The 20447-nt window shown below is 36.5% G+C and overlaps 1 protein-coding gene across 5 annotated transcripts in view; it reads right to left on the reverse strand.

Moving 5' to 3' along the window:
* The window catches only part of map7d1a (MAP7 domain containing 1a), a 47071-nt gene that overhangs the window by 18809 nt on the left and 7815 nt on the right, over positions 1 to 20447 (reverse strand). For 3 of the 5 annotated variants that reach the window (XM_067405430.1, XM_067405429.1, XM_067405432.1), the window contains exons 2-6: positions 11895 to 12104; positions 5394 to 5462; positions 4638 to 4658; positions 768 to 931; positions 367 to 478 (exon numbers count right to left, since the gene is read on the reverse strand). In XM_067405430.1, the coding sequence (XP_067261531.1) occupies positions 367 to 478; positions 768 to 931; positions 4638 to 4658; positions 5394 to 5462; positions 11895 to 12104 (576 nt within the window). The remainder of the gene's footprint in view (positions 1 to 366; positions 479 to 767; positions 932 to 4637; positions 4659 to 5393; positions 5463 to 11894; positions 12105 to 20447) is intronic. The other 2 variants (XM_067405431.1, XM_067405433.1) reach the window with 1 other exon arrangement.

Consider the following 20447-nt stretch of genomic DNA (forward strand, 5'->3'; position numbering starts at 1 on the left):
GCATTTGCATTTCCTAGCAGCACATTAAGTCTCTATGATCCCGGAAGTGAAGCGACTGATCTCAATTAATATCGCATTAGTAGTGTTTAGTTGGGCTTAAGCAGAAGATTGTGAGGCTCTTTTATGCAACACATAAGAAACCATCTCACATGTGAAAAGTCAAAAAGTCAAAAGTCACCTGCTAGTTTTCCTCTAGAAATGGAAAATATACATTTTCCAATCTCACATCTAATGAAGCCAATGACATTCCAGTTTATTCCTTTCTTAACACACAAGATGAATGCTGTTAATGTGAAAAAAGAACCAGGAAGCTATACCTACAGGTACAGTTTGTGTGTTTATGTATGTGTCTTTTCTGAAACTCACTCTGGCTTTGGCTGGAGTTGCCGCTCAATCCTCCGGCCCAGGACCATCTCTGCTGCCGAATCTCTGCCCACGTTTTCTTACCAGACCTCTGGATGGCGGCCTCATACCGCTCCTGAAAACCCCCCAAATCAATACCAATATGAGTATCACTTAAAAACCTAACAAAAGTGCAGCAAACACTTTAGATTGTTCATTTATATATAATGGGCACTGGGAGGAACAGAGGAAACCGTATTGATCTTTCAAAGGAGAAATTTTAGAGCCCTGGTACAATGTGCTCTACTCTCACTAATAAATAACTCATCTTGCATTACTCAGAGAAAACAATGCATGCCAAGTTGGCAGAAACCTCACAAACTCTGACATGTGGGCACACTCTGACCACCACTACTATGCTTCACCTTGTTCTTCTCAAGTTTCTGTCTCTGTCTCTCCTCCAGCTCTACGCGGCGTCTCTCTGCCTTCAGCCGCTGCTCCTCCAGCTTCCTCCTCCGCTCCTCCAGCTGCTGTTCCCGCACCTGCCGTGCCCGCTCCTCCTTCTCCAGCCATTGAGACTTTTTAGCAGCTACATGAGAGAGAGGAAGAGCCAGTGAGTTATCAAAACCAGCCCAGCATCTTGACCTTCAATCACCTCTTCCTCCAAGAACAGAATTCAAACCCCCATCACTCACAAATTTGGACACATTCCCAAATCCCAGTGCATGTTCATTCATAAGACATTTGATCAAATGTACAGTATTTGGATATTAATGACAGTGCATAACTCTATGGCCTACTTTACCATATTAAATTTCACTGATTGTCTGAGTTTGGAATGACATAAGGGTGAGAAAATGAAAGAATTTTTATTTTTGGGTGAAAAAGTTTACCCAAAAATGAAAAGGTGCTGGTCAAAAGAAGAGTAGCTTTTAAAATAGATTTTTTGGAACAATGTAAAAGTCTTTACTGTCACTTTTGATCAATTTAATGTGTCCTTGCTCAATAAAAAAAAATATTAATTTCATTTAAAAAAATCTTACTGGCTAAATATCTTGAAACTTCATATTTTGTAAAGCTGTTCCCACTGATCTGGTTTAAACCTCTCTTAAGATGCCATAAGTCTTTACAACAACAGTCTAACTAGTAAACCTTTACAATAAACACCTTCATAACCTCTTTTTAAGCACATGTAGAAAATAATTTACGAAAAGCTTTCAAAGTAAGTTTATTTGATTTTGAGCTTTTTGTCTCTATAAACGGCATATTTCATGCCCTAGCCATGCAATACTTTTATAGAGATAAATCAAAATCTGATTGTTTTGGGAAATAAAGCCAAAGTATCCCATTGGGATTTAAATTAAAGAGGGTGGTTTTAAAGCTTTTATGATTTATAAAATGCAACATCTTGTTCTTAATTATTGAGTTATGACTTTATAAAATGACAAAGACAATGAAATCACTTCAACCAAACACAAGTGATGATGACAGGTTCATTAATATGCTACAAGCTCCATTCTGCAGCTCATATAAGAAACCATCCTTATGAAAAAGATGAGAAAACATCATTTCATGTTATAAATGTTAGCAAAATCTATACTGCCAGGCTTAAAGTGTCAATCAGAGTAAATACTAACCGCACAAGGCTTTTAGACCATAAAAAAAATGCTGATCAAATCATTTACATTATGTGGAATATCTACTGTCACTGCTAAAAAAGGCTTGACATGAAAAGACTCCACTGGGAGCCTTCATCTCCTCTGCGGCTGGAGGTTTTGAGCCTTTTTCTCTGAGCTCCACAGTTATAAAATAGTGATGCCCTGAGAGCGCCTGGGTGATGCTCTTCATCAAACTTTCATAATCCTGCTGCTAGATAGATGAGGTGGAAGATGACCCACAGTCTGAGAGAACACGGCACTACAAGTCCTACTATCAACATTTGACTCACTCAGTGCAGTCCAAATATTACACACTAATGTGAAAGTCCATGGCAATGGCAGAAGAGATGGATTGATGAGTTTGATTGACTACTGCCTTAATAGTTAGGTTTAAATGACACACTTTGCACTCTTGTGGCTGGAATGCAGCAGGATGGGTGTTTATGATGATTACATTCACATGATTTATTGACAGTTCAGTCACAGCAGATGCAAAGACAGCAGCAGATGTTATTTCGGAGTCTGAATGGATCCTGCAGTTTGTAATTATGGGAAACTTGTAAAACGTGCAATGAAAACAAGTTTTCGGAAAAACAAACAGAGGTGAGGTTTAGCGGTCCAAAGTTTAAATTTGGTGCAACAATGACCTATAACTGATCCCAGTGCTAAACAACAAGAATGCTGTATACATTTACCAATTTAGATTTGGGTTATTGCCATACGCAAACAATAATATGACCTTAATTTCTTGACAGATACACTGAAAAATTGTGTCAAGTTTATTTAGCATACATGTAAAGGGTATGAACCCAAATAAACAAAATATTATCATTCATGCATTTGAGATAACCTAAAAATCAAAGTGTAAATTAGATCATTGTCACATTTCTTTCTTTTTATCAAGATACCGACAAGCCCCGTCATGTATGAAATTCACAGTTGGTCAATTGTAAAAGCAAAGTGTTAGGGTAAAATGAGAAAGACAGCTGACTCTGCTGGAAAAAAAGGTCATACTCCAAATCAAACATACGGTGCAGCCAGTGTGGTTCAATTCAAGGACTAATGACTCTAATAAACTGGCTCTTTTAATGAATCATTTAAAAAGATTAAAGGTGCCCAAGAATGCTTTTTCACAAGATATAATATAAGTCTAAGGCGTCTCCTGAATGTGTCTGTGAAGTTTCAGCTCAAAATACCCCATAGTTTTTTTAACTGCCAATTTTGGGGCATCATTAACTATACTGATTTTGTCAGCGCCGCCCCTTTAAATCGCGTGCTCCCTGCCACACGAGCTGTCGACTATATTACAGTGCATTTACAAAGTTCACAGCCAATATAACCCTCAAATGGATCTTCACAAGATGTTTGTCATGCATGCTGTATGCATGCTTATTTTGATGGTTACGTTTGATTCTGTGTGAGTTTGAGGCTATGCTCTGTGGCTAACGGCTAATTCTACACTGTTGGAGAGATTTATAAAGAATGAAGTTGTGTTTATGCATTATACAGACTGCACATGTTTACAAATGAAAATAGTGACGGCTCTCTTGTCTCCGTGAATACAGTAATAAACGATGGTAACTTTAACCACATTTAGCAACATTAGTACATTAGCAACATGCTAACGAAACATTTAGAAAGACAATTTACAAATATCACTAAAAATATCATGCTATCATGGATCATGTCAGTTATTGTTGCTCCATCTGCCATTTTTCGCTGTTGTTCTTGCTTGCTTACCTTGTCTGTGCACAGATCCAGACGTTAATACTGCCTTTCCTTGTCTAATGTCTTGAACATGGGCTGGCATATATGCAAATATTGGGGTCATACATATTAATGATCCCGACTGTTACGTAACAGTCAGTGTTATGTTGAGATCCGCCTGTTTTCCGGAAGTCTTTTAAACAAATGAGATTTATATAATAAGGAGGAAGCAATGGGGTTTGAAACTCAATGTATGTCTTTTCCATGTACTGAACTCTTGTTATTTAACTATGCCAATATAAATTCAATTTTTGATTCGAGGGCACCTTTAACAAACTCACATGATATTCTTTTGAATCAGTCTGATGAATCATTGACTGAATGAACTCACTGAATTCATTTGAGCAGTTACTGAATTGGCTCACTTAGTGAACATTACGTCATTACTTTTAGCTATGCACTATAATTTTTAATTAATTTTAAAAAACTATATTAAAAATGAAAGAAATTCTAAAATATTATAAAAGAAACTAAATTAAATCTTTAAACACTGAAATATGAAAACATAGACATTGTTAACCAGCTCAACCAGGTCCTAATAAGCCAGTAATTCACCTTATCCAACCTTTTCCAACCAATTTGAACCACCTAATGACCATAAATTTACAGTTTTGACCAGCTATGTAGAAACAGGTACTTATTAGAAGCTGGTTTAAGCAACATTTTCCAGCAGAGGAGTGTGACAAACATTGTCTGGCAGTTTTCACTCAGAATTAAGACACCCGACAACCTGTCTCTAATTATGATTATGAGTGAGACACGACGGAAATGGAAAGCAGCTCTACAGGAGAAGAAGTAAAAGAGAGAAAGGGATGAAGACCCAAAAGCGCATCAGTCACCAACACCACCGGAGACGGGGGAGTGGCTTACCTTGAGTCTGGCTACGCTGTTCTGGGGAGGGAAGGTGAAAAAGAAGACAAAAATGTTCTGTCAATCATGCAAAGCAAAGCAGCACAGCAATCTCAGCAGCCACGACAAGCACAGTGAGGGACAAACAAAACAGAGCATGTGAGATATTTATAACTCTATGAAGAGAAGAAACTCTCACAGTGCTGGTTTAGTAAACACACAGAAGCAGCAACACATTTAGAAGTTATTATAATTATAGTCATACTTTCTAAAACTAGGAAAAAAGTTTATAATACTACTAATTAGGAGCCTAGAAAAAAAAAAACAGTCAGAAGTGCTTGGTATAAATAACCAAGCCAGAGGTGATTTAAAGAGTGTTTTCTGACATGTATTAGAGTAAGTTTAAAAAAAAAAAAAAAAAAAAAAAAAAAAAAAAATAATTTTAGAGAAAAAAAAACAAAGGAATGTAGAATGGAAAACAAGAAAAAATATGGGAAAAATTATAAATATGCAAAAATATAAAATGCATGCACATGCTTGTTAGTCTCAAAAGCATGTGAACATGTCAAATGTCACAGTGACAAATGTCAAACTGATTAAATAAGTTAAAGCCATAGAACTTCTGCAAATGTGCATTTCTTTACAGTCTTCCTGTGTTGTTGCACAAGCCTCATGAGTTTGACTCATGACTGATATGAAGTGTGTTTTTTGTGAGAACACATCTAGACCACCGACGGCAGGGGGTGCTGTCTCACCGTCTGCCTTGTATTATCTTACCGAGATATTTGGCCCTCTCCTCCCTCCTCTCCTTCGCCTGTTTTAGTCGCTCATCCAACTTCATTCCATCTGAGAAAAGAGGTAGAATCAAATGGTTATTTTTAATGAAACATTCTGAAATTGCCACACTGTTGCTTGGAAAAAATGTGAGGTTGTCATTCCACCCATTAAAGCTTTCCTGGACAGAGATAGAGAGAGATAGAGACAGTCAGACAGCAGGGTGCCGGGAATGAGAGAGGTTATTGTTTGGTAGAGGCCGTGCTCACATCTGCGGCACTATAAAGCACTGGAAGCTGGCAGCAGCAGAGACTGGCAGCATTCACACGCTCCGGCTGACAGCAGAAATCTCTGAGGACTCAGAGTACAGATACAATCAACCCAACGCCACTAATTAACATTCACCTGAAGGGAACCTTTACCTGGGCTAAAAAGACTCTGCCATACTGGCAAATATCTATCTTTGTTAATTAGGTTTTTTTTTTATTAAAGGGTTAGTTGACCCAAAAATGAAAATTCTGTCATTAAGTACTCACCCTGACCCGCATCTTGTTCCAAACTCGTAAGACCTTTGTTCATCTTCAGAACAAAATTAAGATATTTTTGAATAAATATGTGGGTATCTGAACCACACATAGGCAGCAACGTCATTGCACCTTTCAGGGCCCAGAAAGGTAGTAAGGAAGACATCGTTAAAATAATCAAGCGCCGAGGATACTTTTTTATACGCAAAAAGAGAATAAATTGTTGAATAAAGTCATTATTTTTGTTTTGTTTTTACGTATAAAAAAGTATTTTCGTCGCTTCATAACTTTAAGGTTGAACCACTGTAGTCACGAACTATTTTAATGATGTCTTTACTACCTTTCCGGGCCTTGAAAGGTGCAATGACGTTGCTGCCTATATGTGGTTCAGAGACCCTCGGATTTCATCATAAATATCTTAATTTGTGTTACGAAGATGAACAAAGGTCTTACGGGTTTGGAACGACATGAGGGTGAGTACTTAATGACAGAAATAACCCTTTAATAAAAAGAAATGCTTTAACTACCTAGCAAAAAAAAACCCAAGAAAACCACTTTCCAATGCACTAGTAGCCACCCAAAAAAATCCTAGCATTGTGTTATTGTGTTAACAAAGTTTGCATGAACAAGCACCACTCACATTTTCTGGAAATTTCTAGTTTGTATTTTAGAATCATAACAACAGACAGACAGAGAGACAGATGGATAGATGATTTTTGTATATACACGTTCCGATCCCTGTTCACTTGATTTATTACACAACACATTAGGACTTTCGACTACTAAACAGTCACAGTTTCCTATCGTTACGCCTTCCACAGCACTTGTAGTGCAGGTCTGTGGAGAAACTGCTTTATACTAATTACTCATTCAAACTACTTCACTCAGGGTTCATCATTTTAAAAGTTCTGCAATTTAAAACCTCTGAATTGGTCCCATCAAGTCTTTGTGTTGACGTCTTATGACCCACAAAGTCTAGTACAACTTTTATCTGATGACTCAGACTCATTAATAATGATCATAAGACTCCAGCAGTGTTCGTCTTCATGACCTGTGCTCCACTTTGACTCAGTATTTATAGAGCACAGGAAGCTGAAGCGCAGAGTCTAGTGGGCCCTTACGAATGGCCCATATTCCCAATGATGAGTCACTGGGCAGAGACAGAAAAAGCAAAAGACTGACCCAGAAAGGGATTCCAGAGGGTCTGAGGCAGCAGAGTGGTGCATAATCACTGACCTTACCATCTCCTGCAGCGCTAAAAACACAATCTGCATGAACCAAAATGATTTTACCAAAGCTGTATTGAACAATTGACCAATTCAAGACCAAAACGATCCATTTTAAATGACATAAAATCTATATCAAAATCAAAGTGCAAACAACAATTACAAAGGCTTTTCGTTCTCTCAATAAAACCACTGAATGAAAACTACAACAACATCTGCTTCCTTCGAACGGTGGTGAAGTCTAATGGTTATGGTTCCTGGCACTAACAGCATCACACCCAAGGGTAAGAAATAGATATGGATGTAAATATCATGCAAACAATGAAAGGCCAGCTCATTACAAGTGTTCTAGAATATGTTAATATTAAAAAGTGCATTATAACAGTCATAAAATGACAAAAACAGAAAATTATATAGAAAATAAAAAAAAAACAAAAAAAAAAAACATCTGAAATAGCATAATGAAAGGAAAATATATATATTTATATATCTTAAATGGGAAAGAAGTTAAATGAAGATACGGTGAAGAAGACGTACTTCAATTTGCTGATTCATCACCTTAATGACTTATTAATACTGAACATTATGATCCCAAGGTGTAGTTATGATTCTAATTTACTAGGAGTGTGAGAAGTCTTTGTAAGCCTTCAAAACTATAAATTTAATATTAATCATAAATGGGAGGGAGAAAAGCATAATTCTTCCTATTTTATGTACCGTAGGAAATGCTTTATTAAATTGAGTTATTTTGTATGCTGTCAGTGCCAGCTATAATTGACATATTCCCCAATCTTTTACTATGTGAATTTAAGTTGCATTTTCCAGACAACCAGAATAAAGATGAACTGCAACAGTCTAGGCAAGAAAAAGAAGAAGAAGATATGATTCAGCATAGAGCATATCTTATGAGTCAATGTCTGAACTTCAGCTCTTCCCTACCTTCAGGTCTCCTTATGTTCTTTCACATAATATATGTATTATGAGTGAGGCAGCAGTGGAAGAGGATCAATGGAGGACCATATTCTTTGGAACAGAGTGTTCGGTTTTACAAGATGTTCAGTTCAACCTCTGCTTGACAGCAGCAATATTTTTTATGGTGAGATCAGCTGAACTGTGCACAACCGGTAGTATGAAAAAGTCTAATAACATAAAACCGTCTCAGGCTAAATGATGACATAAAACTTGAAATTATCAAGAAATTATCAGTCAATCATAGGTAAAAATCTGAGTTAAAATTAAAAGCTAAAATTGACTATCAATTGACTAAATCATTATTACCGCAAAACTCTATTAATAATAAATGAAATAAACCTAATAAATGCAACCAGTATTTTATACTTTTAATACTGCATTTTAATACATTTAGATTAGTATGAATTTAATTTAAATAACATTTAACATAAATGTATTTGTTTATAGAAAAATATACAACAAATAATAATAAATTGTAAATTAATCAATTTAAATGATTCAAAAACTAAAACCAGATTAAAAACAAATTAAAAAAAAACATTTACTTTGATTTAAGTCATTCATTTTGATTTGCTTGAGACAAAAGTGTTCCCAGAAGTCCCGACATGTATAAAATACACTATTGCCTTAAAATAAAGGTTTAGTTAAACTCTGCAGTTTATTAGTTTATGGTTACTTTTGATTACTTTAGCATCGTTAAAGTGATTCCAACACCTCACCACAGTTTTCTTCCCAAACGTTTGCACTTGAATGACTTACAAATGCTGTTAAAATCAGAACGAACGGATCATTAAAAAGAACCATATCAAAACAATGATCTATTGTGAATCGGACAAAATAACAGTAAATTACAATTGCATTTACACTATCAAACACAGTAAAAATGTATAAATAGCTAATAAAAACACAGCTTTTCCCACAAAATGACCCACCAAGTGCTCTACAACCACATCCTCAGTTATATAAAGAGGCAACAATGAAGTAGGCAAAAAAAAAGCTACTTACTTTCTCAAACCCAAACAACTCTCCCATTAACATGTATCTACATGTGCTTGTACAAGTAAAGTCATTATACTATGAACGTGACAGAACCAAGGAGGAGGGTTAAATCCCTCTGGTTGGCAGAGCTCTGTGAAATGTGATGCTCAGTCAGGTTTCATTGCTTCACCTCAGCTGATGACCAGAGGCGATTAGGAACTGCCTGTCGCCAGCCTCCACAAATCAGCATTAGCATCAACATTTACCTCACTAAACGGATCTGAGTCTACATTAATGTAATAAAGCCAAAAAAAAACTGAAGTCTGAGAGCATTTACAAAGGCCTGACTGTGGAAATTCTTTGTGAGACATTAAACAAATGCCTCTGTTAGCTTTCAAGACTTTGGGCAGAGGTAAACCCTCAATGATTGGCTCCTTTCTCAAGAGACTTCCCGGATGCTTCACACATGGAAGGAAAACTGCTTTGAATGGAGTTGTACTTATAAGGTTTATTAACATCAATGCCATGTTGGAAAAATGGACATACCCGATTATGGAGTTCAAGCAAGTCAACAGGTTTTGTGTTAGAACACCTTAAGCATCTCAAGATGGTAACCAACGCAAAACGGCTTGACCAAAATGGCTGATCTGGGCACTATTAGTTGGTAGCGCTGCTGATCAACCTTATAAAATCAACTAAATGACAATGATCAACCTTATAAATCAACCAACTAGAAACCCAATGACCTGGCACTGATAATGCTTTGAATTACATTCTAATATTTTGGGGTAAAAGGTAATTAAAGGGTTAGTTCCCCCAAAAATGAAAATTATGTCATTTATTACTCATCCTCATGTCCTTGGTTCATCTTCGGAACACAAATTACGATATTTTTAAAATATAGAAATCCGATGGCTCAGTGAGGCCTCTGTTGCCAGCAATGTCACTGAACCTCTCAAGATCTAGGCCGATTTCAAAACACGGCTTAGAAGCTTTATGAGTCTTTTGTTTTGAATCAGTGGTTCAGTTCGTGTAAACAAAGCCTCGTTTACTGAAATCACGTGACTTTGGTGCTCCGAACCACTGATTCGAAACAAAAGATTCGTAAAGCTTCGAAGCAGTCTTTTGAAATCACCCATCACTAGATGTTGTTGAAAAGTCATTATTTGGGAGTTTTTTTTGGTGCACAAAGAGTATTCTCGTTGCTTTATAATAAGGTAGAACCACCATACTCACATGAACTGTTTTATAGGGGACCTATTATGCCACCTTTTACAAAATTTAAAATAAGACTTTGATGTCCAGAGCGTGTGTATGTGAACTTTTAGCTCAAAATACCCCACAGATAATTTTTTTATAGCATGTTAAAGTTGCCACTTTTGGGGGGTGAGCAAAAACGCTCCTTTACTGTCTTTGCCCTTTAAATGCAAATGAGCTGCTGCACTCGGACTAAGAGGGCAGAGCTTCAAGAGCTCATTCTTCAGTGTCAGGAGTCAGTCAGGACGCACTATAATGTCAGAAACTGTGAATATATTCTGCATGGAGACAGAACAGGTATAATTTTGTTTAATTACGGTTATAACTTACATTGTCTTCTTGTTTTTATCCACTATATTAATTCAAGCCTGTTAACCGATGAGTTTTATAACATTTATTGTACTTAAAACGTTTATTGTACACAAAATATGAAGCGTCTGTTTTCACTCTAGAAAATCACTGTAACAGCTTAATAAAACACAGTGCAAGTGTGCATTAAAATATTATCCATAAACTCTCTCTCTCCCTTGCATTATTATCAACATACATAGTGAATTACACAGAAACACTCGTTACAACTAACAGTAAACAAATATATAAAGACCTTTTTGGGTGGTGCTTAATAAACTGGTAAACTTTATATTCTTAAATCAACTTAGATGAACTGTAATAAAGTGCTCTTACCTTCATTACTGCCGTATCCAGTATCACTCTGGAGACTGTAAGCTGGATCATGAACAGCTTGTACTGATCTCTCTTTGAGTAACAAATTTTTAGCACATCCTCTGTTTTGTATTGTCCTTTTGTATTGACATTCATTCACAAAGTCCGGTGTGAAATGATTCACGCAGACATAAACGAATTTCAGTAGAGATGAGGGAGTGTTTTCTTTGAAAACAAAATGAATCCACCTCGTCTTCAGCAGTTTAGATTTCGGGAGTAAATAGAGAGCTATGTGGAGTAATCCATTCGGCTGAAGAACAACTAAAACGCTTGGGAGACATTCTCATCAGTGCAGCAATGGCGGACTGTGTACAACTCGCTGTGAACTTGCTCAGGGCGGTTCTATGTTAAAACGGCAGTGTCTGTCAACATTCATGGGCGGGACCTGTGGCTAATGTGACGTCACATTGCCAGGAACCTGCACACTTTATGGGGATAAAAAAAAAAAGAAGTGGGTGGATTTTTATCATTATAGGGAGGTTGTGTACACATACTACCAAGACACACTTATGTCCAAACACCATGCAAAAGTGAATTTTGCATAATAGGTCCCCTTTAAATATGCCTTTAGTACCTTTCTGAATGTTGAGAGGTTCAGTGACATTGCTGGCAATAGAGGCCTCACTGAGCCATTGGATTTCATCAAAAATATCTTAATTTGTGTTCCGAAGATGAACAAAGGTTTTACGGGTGTAGAACAAGGGTGAGTAATAAATGACATTATTTTCATTTTTAAGTGAACTAACCCTTTAAGAGAACTGTTATAAAAACTAAATATTGAACTTGTCTTAAAATAAGTAGCAGATAGTCTTCAGGATACCCACCTTTCTTGGGTTGAGGGCTGCCATTTGATCTCGGAGTGGGTGGTGCAGGCGACTTTGGAATGACGTCTGGTCGTGTCGGGGTAACTGACTTCCTTGCGGTGTCCATCTTTGTAGGCCTGCTGGCTTCAAGGCCTGATTCTGTTTTTGAAGGGGTGTTGGCTTCCTCGGAGCTAGGATCACTGGGATTGGCCTCTGGAACAGCTGGGGGATCTAAGATAGAATACAAAAAGAGTGAGAAACTTCAACTGAGAGATGAAGACCAGCCTAACTTCATTCCAAAACTACAGTAAACACTCAAGTGTATTTGTCTACTCGATGTGTGATTACACAAAAGAGTCATTCACAGTTACATTCCTCAGAGATTAAATCCAAATCGATTTGTTTGATTTGCATGCAAGATCCATAAAAAATATTTAGGTACAGCAAAGACTAAATGAGTAAGTCACACCCCAGATGGCTCGATATGAACCTTAACTGCACTCCAGTGAATTGATTATTGGTAGTTTGAAGGATTGCTTTGTAGGCACAAGAAAATAATGGTGATCTTGCTTCCTTCCACTTCTCTCAAGAACATCGATTTAGTGAATAGAGAAAACACAGTCTCTCTTACTGATGATCACTCCAGGCTCAACCATATAATTTACTTCCTGCAAATGGAAAACATTACAACAACTGCCAACTCATAGATATTAGATGACCATGCAAATGCCACAATCTAAGAGTTTCATTATCATTCCGTGGAGTCAATGTCATGGAATAATACAGAAATGGTTCAAAAATGCATCATGATTCTTTCTTGAATGATCATTAATTTGGCAACGAGCTGCCTTAAACCGCAATAGATCATACCTTCCTAAATCAAAATCTAATTGAAGTGAATTGTGAGGAGTTCCCACTGCTATTGATAAGCTTGTTGCTTACCTGGATACTTAAACTGCCTAAAAGTCTAAATTAAATATTTTCATCCAAGAAAATGAGCAAAGAAAGGCTGAGGCCTTAAAGCCATGATGTCATGTCGAGAGTCGAGACAGTAAGCACAAAGGGAGGAGGTTCAGCAGATCACCTGTTTTTCACTGATAAGAGCATGACCTGGGTTAGAGTCCAAAGTGAAGTTGGCCAATATTAAAGACTCAGTAAAGCATCTATGTATAAACACACATGCACACACACATATCCAAACAGATATCAGAGAAAGGTTGGGCAATACACTTAAACTCAATATTTTTCAGCTTTTTTTGATGATATTCAGTACATATTTTTTTATTTGAATAATTTTTGGTGCCAATTAGATTCAAAATGTTTGGAAAAACTAAAAAAGTAAAATATAGAAATTTCTAAGGCAAACAAGCCTAAACAACCACAAGAATGAATTTCAATCATTTTTGTTTATGCACCAACATAACAAAACATAGCAAATATATACTTACATAAATACTGTTGTTTGCTACTTAAACATTTAAATGAACATTTTATTCACATTTTCTTGACATAAATGAAGAATGACCCATATAAATTTTCAAAAAAGTAAACAAACAAATGAAATCACTAAATCAAAGTTCTGAATCAACTTAATGAAACAGTTTAATTCACTGAAATAATTCAAACTTACCAACTCTAACTTTGGTAATAAACTCTAAGATTATAATCAGAGACATTATTAAAATAATTGGTTTTATCACCTCATAAAGGGGTCACCTAATGTTATATGTTGTTGTGTAAATTCACTTAGCCAACAAAATGCATACAAAACAAATATATAATGGATATATTCATAGGGCTACCCCTAGTAGTCGACTAAACATTGGTCGATGAGAAGAGACTTAGTCAACCAAAAATTAATTAGTTAGTCCTTGTAGTAATTCCAGTATGTCGGGCAGGAAGTCCAAACGTTCACCTATTATCCATTGACCTCAAATATAAGTAAAGTAGTAGCAACTTCACTTGGCCGCTCATTCTAATGTTAATCTAGATAAATGTGTGCTATCATTAGGCACATATCTAAGTGTTCATGCGGACGTGGAAGCTGAAGTATAGCACACTTACTGCAAGACATGGAGGCACCGGCGTGATCACTTGCATTTTTTCCTGACAACAGTGGAAACAACTTAAAATACTCCATTATTATGGTCAAGAAGATAAGTAATATATCATTCAAAACTGTACTTTTATTTGTGTAAACTCAAAATAACAACAAAACGTTGTACATATTTAAGTAGTTAAATTAATATAAACATGCAATTAGTCGACTATTGGCTTAAATGAATGACTACTAGTCGACTAGAAAAATCTTTAGTCAGGGGCAGCCCTAGATGTTCAACATATCATCTAGCCCTAGGGCTGGGCGATATATCGTATGCGATTGTCACGCGCATTTTGTCAGTAAAGCCGGTTCCCTGATTGCCGCTTAATCGCCATCACCTGCTTTCAAATGGAGCGGCATTTAATAGACAGAGCTGTAGATCACTGATAAGCCACGCAATATCACGTTCATATCGCAGATGTATCACCTTCGATAATGAACGCGATATTGCGTAGTTTGTCAGTGATCTACGGCTCTGTCTATTAAATGCCGCTCCATTTGAAAGCAGGTGATGGCGATTTAGCGGCAATCAGGGAACCGGCTTTACTGACAAAATGCGCGTGACAATCGCATGCGATATATCGCCAAGCCCTATCTAGCCCTATACTACAACATAGAGTAACAATCTTTTTGGTCAAGCAAATATGAAAACATCCTGCTTTTACTCAGAGGGAAGCCTGTGTCGTCTCCACCTCAACATCTCTATTCAGCTGCCGTGAGGCGGAAGAGTTATTCTAACCAAAAAAAAAAAAAAGGAAACACCAGTGGTGGCTTGTTTTATCCCTGGGAGAACAAGATTGGACAGTATGGCAATAAATGAACAGGGGGTTGAGAGTTTACAGAGACTAATATTTGGAGATTTAAGCTGGCAACTGCAGCTCAATTTCTGCTTTTACCCTCAGGTGTGCTTGAGCCGAGATATGACTCTTTTTGATCTACCCTTGCATCCCCTTTTCCTCTCAGCACTGGCACTGCACACTGTCCAGGGACAAACCGAGTAAACGCTGCCATGCACTGCATTATTCATGTTGAGCTAAAAATACCATTACCACCAGACATGAAATGATAAAAAACACATTAAGCATAAGAAATGATCTGGGTTGCATGCATAAAAGGTTGCGATTTAAACTAGGAGATTTCATGACAAAGTACAGCTACATGGGGAAAATCTGTAATGTGATGTGACTGCTGATTTCTGATGCATTATGCATTTGCTTGGTACTCTTTATCATGTCTGCAAATAGACTGATACTATAGAAATACAAAATGCTGTCAATCAAACAAGCAACTGACACAGAAAGGAAGAAGGAGATTTCTTAACCAGTAAATAACTCCAAATTACTAATTTAATGACTCCAGTTGCTATATGTGGTAGCAATGCATCCAGTTAAAGTTAATATTGTCTGACAAAAGTGTGTGCTGAGGGACTGATTTGAGAGGGGCCAAAAGGAGACACATCTTGTGCCAGAATTTTACTATCGGTGCACCCCTAGCTATAGTATCATTTTCATGAAAAAAAGAACTACTACAGGCAAACAATAAGACAACTGCCATTTTTCAGCATCATACTGACATGAAAATACTTATAAACCAAAAACATGCATAAAAACAAATGACAGATAAAAAGCTGTGAATGAGCTATGTTCTATGACTATCCTGTTTATAAAGGATGAGGACTATAAAACGGCGTTTCTGTAAAAAGTTTTTAAAAAAATTCCTTAAAGCATATCTGTTGCTCTTTTTCAAGGACAATCAATGTCATTGTGTGTTTCTAAAACCAAAGAAAACTGGTTAAATGAAGAGTGCAGAGCAGTCTCGCCAAAAGCGTGCATGGATCTTGAAGGGTAGAGATCTTGAGCAATGCTCTTTTTCAAATATGGAAATGAGACAAACAGGGAGCCGGAAGTGGAAGCAAGCAGCGACCGTTAAATCAAAGATCGGAAGAGGTGAGTGGGGGGTTGGGGGGAGAACAGAAGAACCGGGAGGCCGACTGAGAATGGATCTGCATCTCATTTGAGGCCTAATGAATTACCTCATCCTCAACCCCCCGGCCCCTCGCCCCTCACCCCGGATGGATGATGTAAGCAGGCAGGGCGCCTCTTCTGGGGGGGAGTGTGAGGGAGAGGAGCAGACTCACTGGAAGCCCAGAGTAAACACCAGCTGCTGGGACAGAACCCAAGAGAGAGATACTGAACTGTAATGCTGCTCCAAAGTTCTGACTGTCTGGATATGATAAAATGTGATGCGTCAAAATAAATTTACTTAAGCTCCGCAGACTTAAGCTTGGAGGCGAAACTCAGAGCACTGCACAAGTGAACGACTGGGTCACTGCATGCCTGACAAATGCACTTAGGATTTGAAAGGCTCACACTGGAGCTCAAACTTGTTTCTGTGCGTGTTTGTGTGTGAGGGAGTGTCAGAGAGAGGAAAGGAAAGATGTGGGTGAGTTGTAACAGTAGCTCAGGATTACATTAAGTTTTTCAGCTTCATAAATTTCTGTTACGTTACAGGGAAATAACATACTTTTTAAATTTTAATTGTACACACACACACACACACACACATATATGTATGTATGTATGTATGTATGTATGTATGTATGTATGTATGTATGTATGTATGTATGTATGCATGTATGTATGCATGCATGTATGTATGCATGCATGTATGTATGCATGCATGTATGTTTACATATATACATACATATATATACACACACACTATATATACACTATATATACACACACATATATACATACATATATACATACACATATATATTATATATATATATATTATAACATATATATATTTATATATGTATGTATATATACATACATCAGGGCTGTCAATGTTAACGCGTTAATCCATGCAATAAATTCAAAATCCTTAACACGTTAAAATAATTTAACGCATTTAATGCAAAAAAGATGATCTTAAAGTCCTTGCTGATTACATCAGAGATGGTAGAGAGAATTCTTCATTCCAGTGTCTGTTTCGCTTTAAAACACGAACTCTCTGTCATATTATCTGTCATTGTATCTGAAGAGCGCGAGCCCTCCCACATCTCGCTGTTCCTGTCTGAACGGAACGTCGAAACATCCCACCACCGTAAGGCCAAATGATATGAAAACTATGTTTCTCAGCTCTCTTACTTTGCTGGATATAGGCAATGATGGCAAAATGGACGTGTTAAACAAGATAAATGGTGTATGATTAATTTCACGATAAGTGTGAGATTAAGGGTGCGCGATTAATTGCGATTAAAAAAATGTTTTATCTATTGACAGCCCTAATATATATAATATATTATATTTGTTTTATTTAAAATAAGTTTAAAACTTTTAAATACATTTTCTATATTAGTGCAACAAGTTTCAATATTGCTCAGCAACCAAAGAATTGAACTCTGTTGTGCAATGACAATGATATTTACCATTCTGAGACCACATTCATTGCTAAATAACAGTATCCTCTACAAAACCACAAACACAATGAGCTAAGATGGCAGCGTGTGGTTTGAACCCAGCAGAGGTTCTCTTGGGGCTGTAACCACAATGCCTCAGCATGTTTTCCTCCAGAAGATGATCCTCAGAGGAAGTGAGAAGGACATATGTGGCAGGCCATAGCCGACATGCAATGATGGATGCCATTCCATTCATAACTTCCTGCTCTGTCATCCTTACCGACTAGTGCAGTGTGTTAATATTCAAAGACTTTTGTCATATGAGATTAACCAATTTCAACACAAAATTAGCATACATCTCATATATTATTGCTGACATCTCTATTGTTTGGATTGGTAAAGCTTAATTTTCAGCATCATTACTCCAGTCTTCAGTGTCACATGATCCTTCAGTAATCTATCAATCTAATATGCTGATTTGGTGTTAAAGAAGAATTTCTTATTATCAATGTTGAAAACAGTATTTTTGTGGAAATAAGAGGTACAAAAGGACATCATTGACATGAACATTTTTAGCTACTTTTGATCAATTTAATGCATCCTTGCTGCATAAAAATATTAATTTCTTTCAAAACTACAACCTGAGAGCAGTTTTCAGATCCTTCAGTTGAGCTCTGGCATGAGAACCAGCATGATTTTGGTGGAAAAACATCTATCAGAAACCTTCAAATGTTTAATTTTAAACCAGCAAAGACCTAAACATCAATTCAAAACAGTCTGAAGATTCTGCTAAATTCAGTGTTTGGGTTTCCAGCTCCACCCAACAATCTGACGGCCAGCAGAAGCCTAATTATGGGATCCACATGCAGACCAACCTCAGTGCTAAAGTACTTTCATGTACTGTGAACTCACAATATGAGCAGGAGGAAACCAGAGCCAAGAACATGATCTGCAACTGAGAGCTAAACTAAATTAAAAACACAAGGCCTTATATAAACATTTATATATTTCATTGAATCAGTATTCAACCTTAACATGGTTTGGCAGAACAAATTGGTCATATGATTTGAATCAATTGCTAATTTTCTAAACTGTTTGCATCTGTGTCCAATTATTAAAAATACTGCACTGTGCTGCTGGTTTGGTGATCAAATAAAAATATAACATCTATCGACTATCAAAAAACTGAGGTCAAGTCAGGGTCACACCACAAGCTCCATCAGTGTTTTCTAATAATTCAAACACATTGAGATTTAAGGGTGAATGCATCTTTTTTTCTGTAGATCTGAATCACATCAACTTTAAAACATATCGAGGTTGATGAGAGGCACAATATATTAGTAATGTTCGGTTATTTGTTACATATTAAATATATTTATTGCTGTTGGTCAATAGATATATATCTCAGCCGATACTGGATAGTTATTCTCATTACCCCAATTTTTATTAATGTAAAATCACCTTTGCAGCCATCTTAAAGGTTTTTAAGTCTCAATTTCTACTGATTTAATAATGTTAAATATAGGCGAAATGTTAAGTAAATTTCAAAATGAATATCTATTTTTCATACTGCACATTATAATATTGTGATATCTACATTCACTTGTAGCATTTAAAACAATTTGTTTTATTTTTTAACAATTTATAAAAATAAAATAAAAATAAAAATAAAAAAATAAAAAATTATATTGGCCATAACATGAAAATTATTATAGGCTTATCAGTATCGGCCAGAACTATAATATTTGTGCATCCCTAAAGAAATTTCAATAGAAAACCTGCATGTGAGAAAACAAAACAAAAAACATAATTGAAACTCAGATCACTGAAATTTAGTTGCGTCAGACCGACATTACAGCACAGATCAGCTGATTGTCACTGCATTCCAACTTCTCCCTGATATGATCTTCCCACCTCCAGAAGAAACAGACTGTAAATCCAGCCTTTGACAACATACCACAGAGCTTAAAGCAGGGTACAGCTGTTATGGACTAAAATTAGGACACATCAAGACGTCAAAACGTTAAATTCCCACACAAGGAAAGTAAAACAAGCAAAATAGTGATGGACAGGAAAGTCTCTGATTGCATTCCAAGGCTTTCTGTGTTTTGACCTTTGAACTTTACACCACCTATATGAGGTATGACAATGTGGCCTGTAAATATTCCTTGGAATGACTTTAAAGTCAGCATGAAATGAAAATGAACCCCATTTATTTTATTAATGCATATTATTGTGAACAATTCTTCAGTACATTTGTATTTTTGTTTTGACTTCGTAATTCTTAATTAAAATAAACAAATTCCTCTTCCTCTGGTGATATTTGCCGGACTTTTCCAATCATTTAGTCTGCATAAAACCCTGCCCCACACTGCAACACATATTCAGATCTACCTCCGTCCAATCAACAACTGATACCAGAACCAAGTTCCCACTTTACATTTTTTTCTTTTTCAATAATCTGTCACTGTCACAATAATCTGTGATGTATGTCACAATTCAGAAGAAAAGATCTGTCCGTTTCATAGCAACTTTAAAAGATAACAGCTCTGTTTCGAAATCTAGTTAGCCGACTACCTAGAAAACATTTTAAGGAATTACAGGTATGTAACGCTTAGCAAAATGTTAACATCAAACCAGACACAGCATAGGAGATTGTCTTTCCCCAAGTAGACAGGATCTACTTTATTTATTTACTTTATTATCTACTATAGATATTTGTACAACTACTAGCTACCAAAAAAAAAAAAAAAAAACACTCGCTAGCTACCAAAATGGCCACAGAGTGAGCTAACATGTCTTTGGTCAAAATCTATAGTAATCCATTGAGGGTCAAGTTTCAAGTTCACTTTGCTAATGTATGGCGCAGAGAGTTGGTGCCTGTCACTTATAAGGGTCCATTTTAGATAGGATACTGTCTTAGAATATGGAAACCTAGGCAGGAGACAGCAAAACGACACGCTAATCTAATGTTTTAGTTGATGATGTAACTAATTTGCTAACATTTATAACCAAAACATTTATAAATTTGTAGGGGCTTAAAAACAGTGAAGACTTTAAAGACCCA

This window comes from Chanodichthys erythropterus, chromosome 2 (assembly GCF_024489055.1).
Source record: "Chanodichthys erythropterus isolate Z2021 chromosome 2, ASM2448905v1, whole genome shotgun sequence".
In the NCBI taxonomy this organism is placed as follows: domain Eukaryota; kingdom Metazoa; phylum Chordata; class Actinopteri; order Cypriniformes; family Xenocyprididae; genus Chanodichthys; species Chanodichthys erythropterus.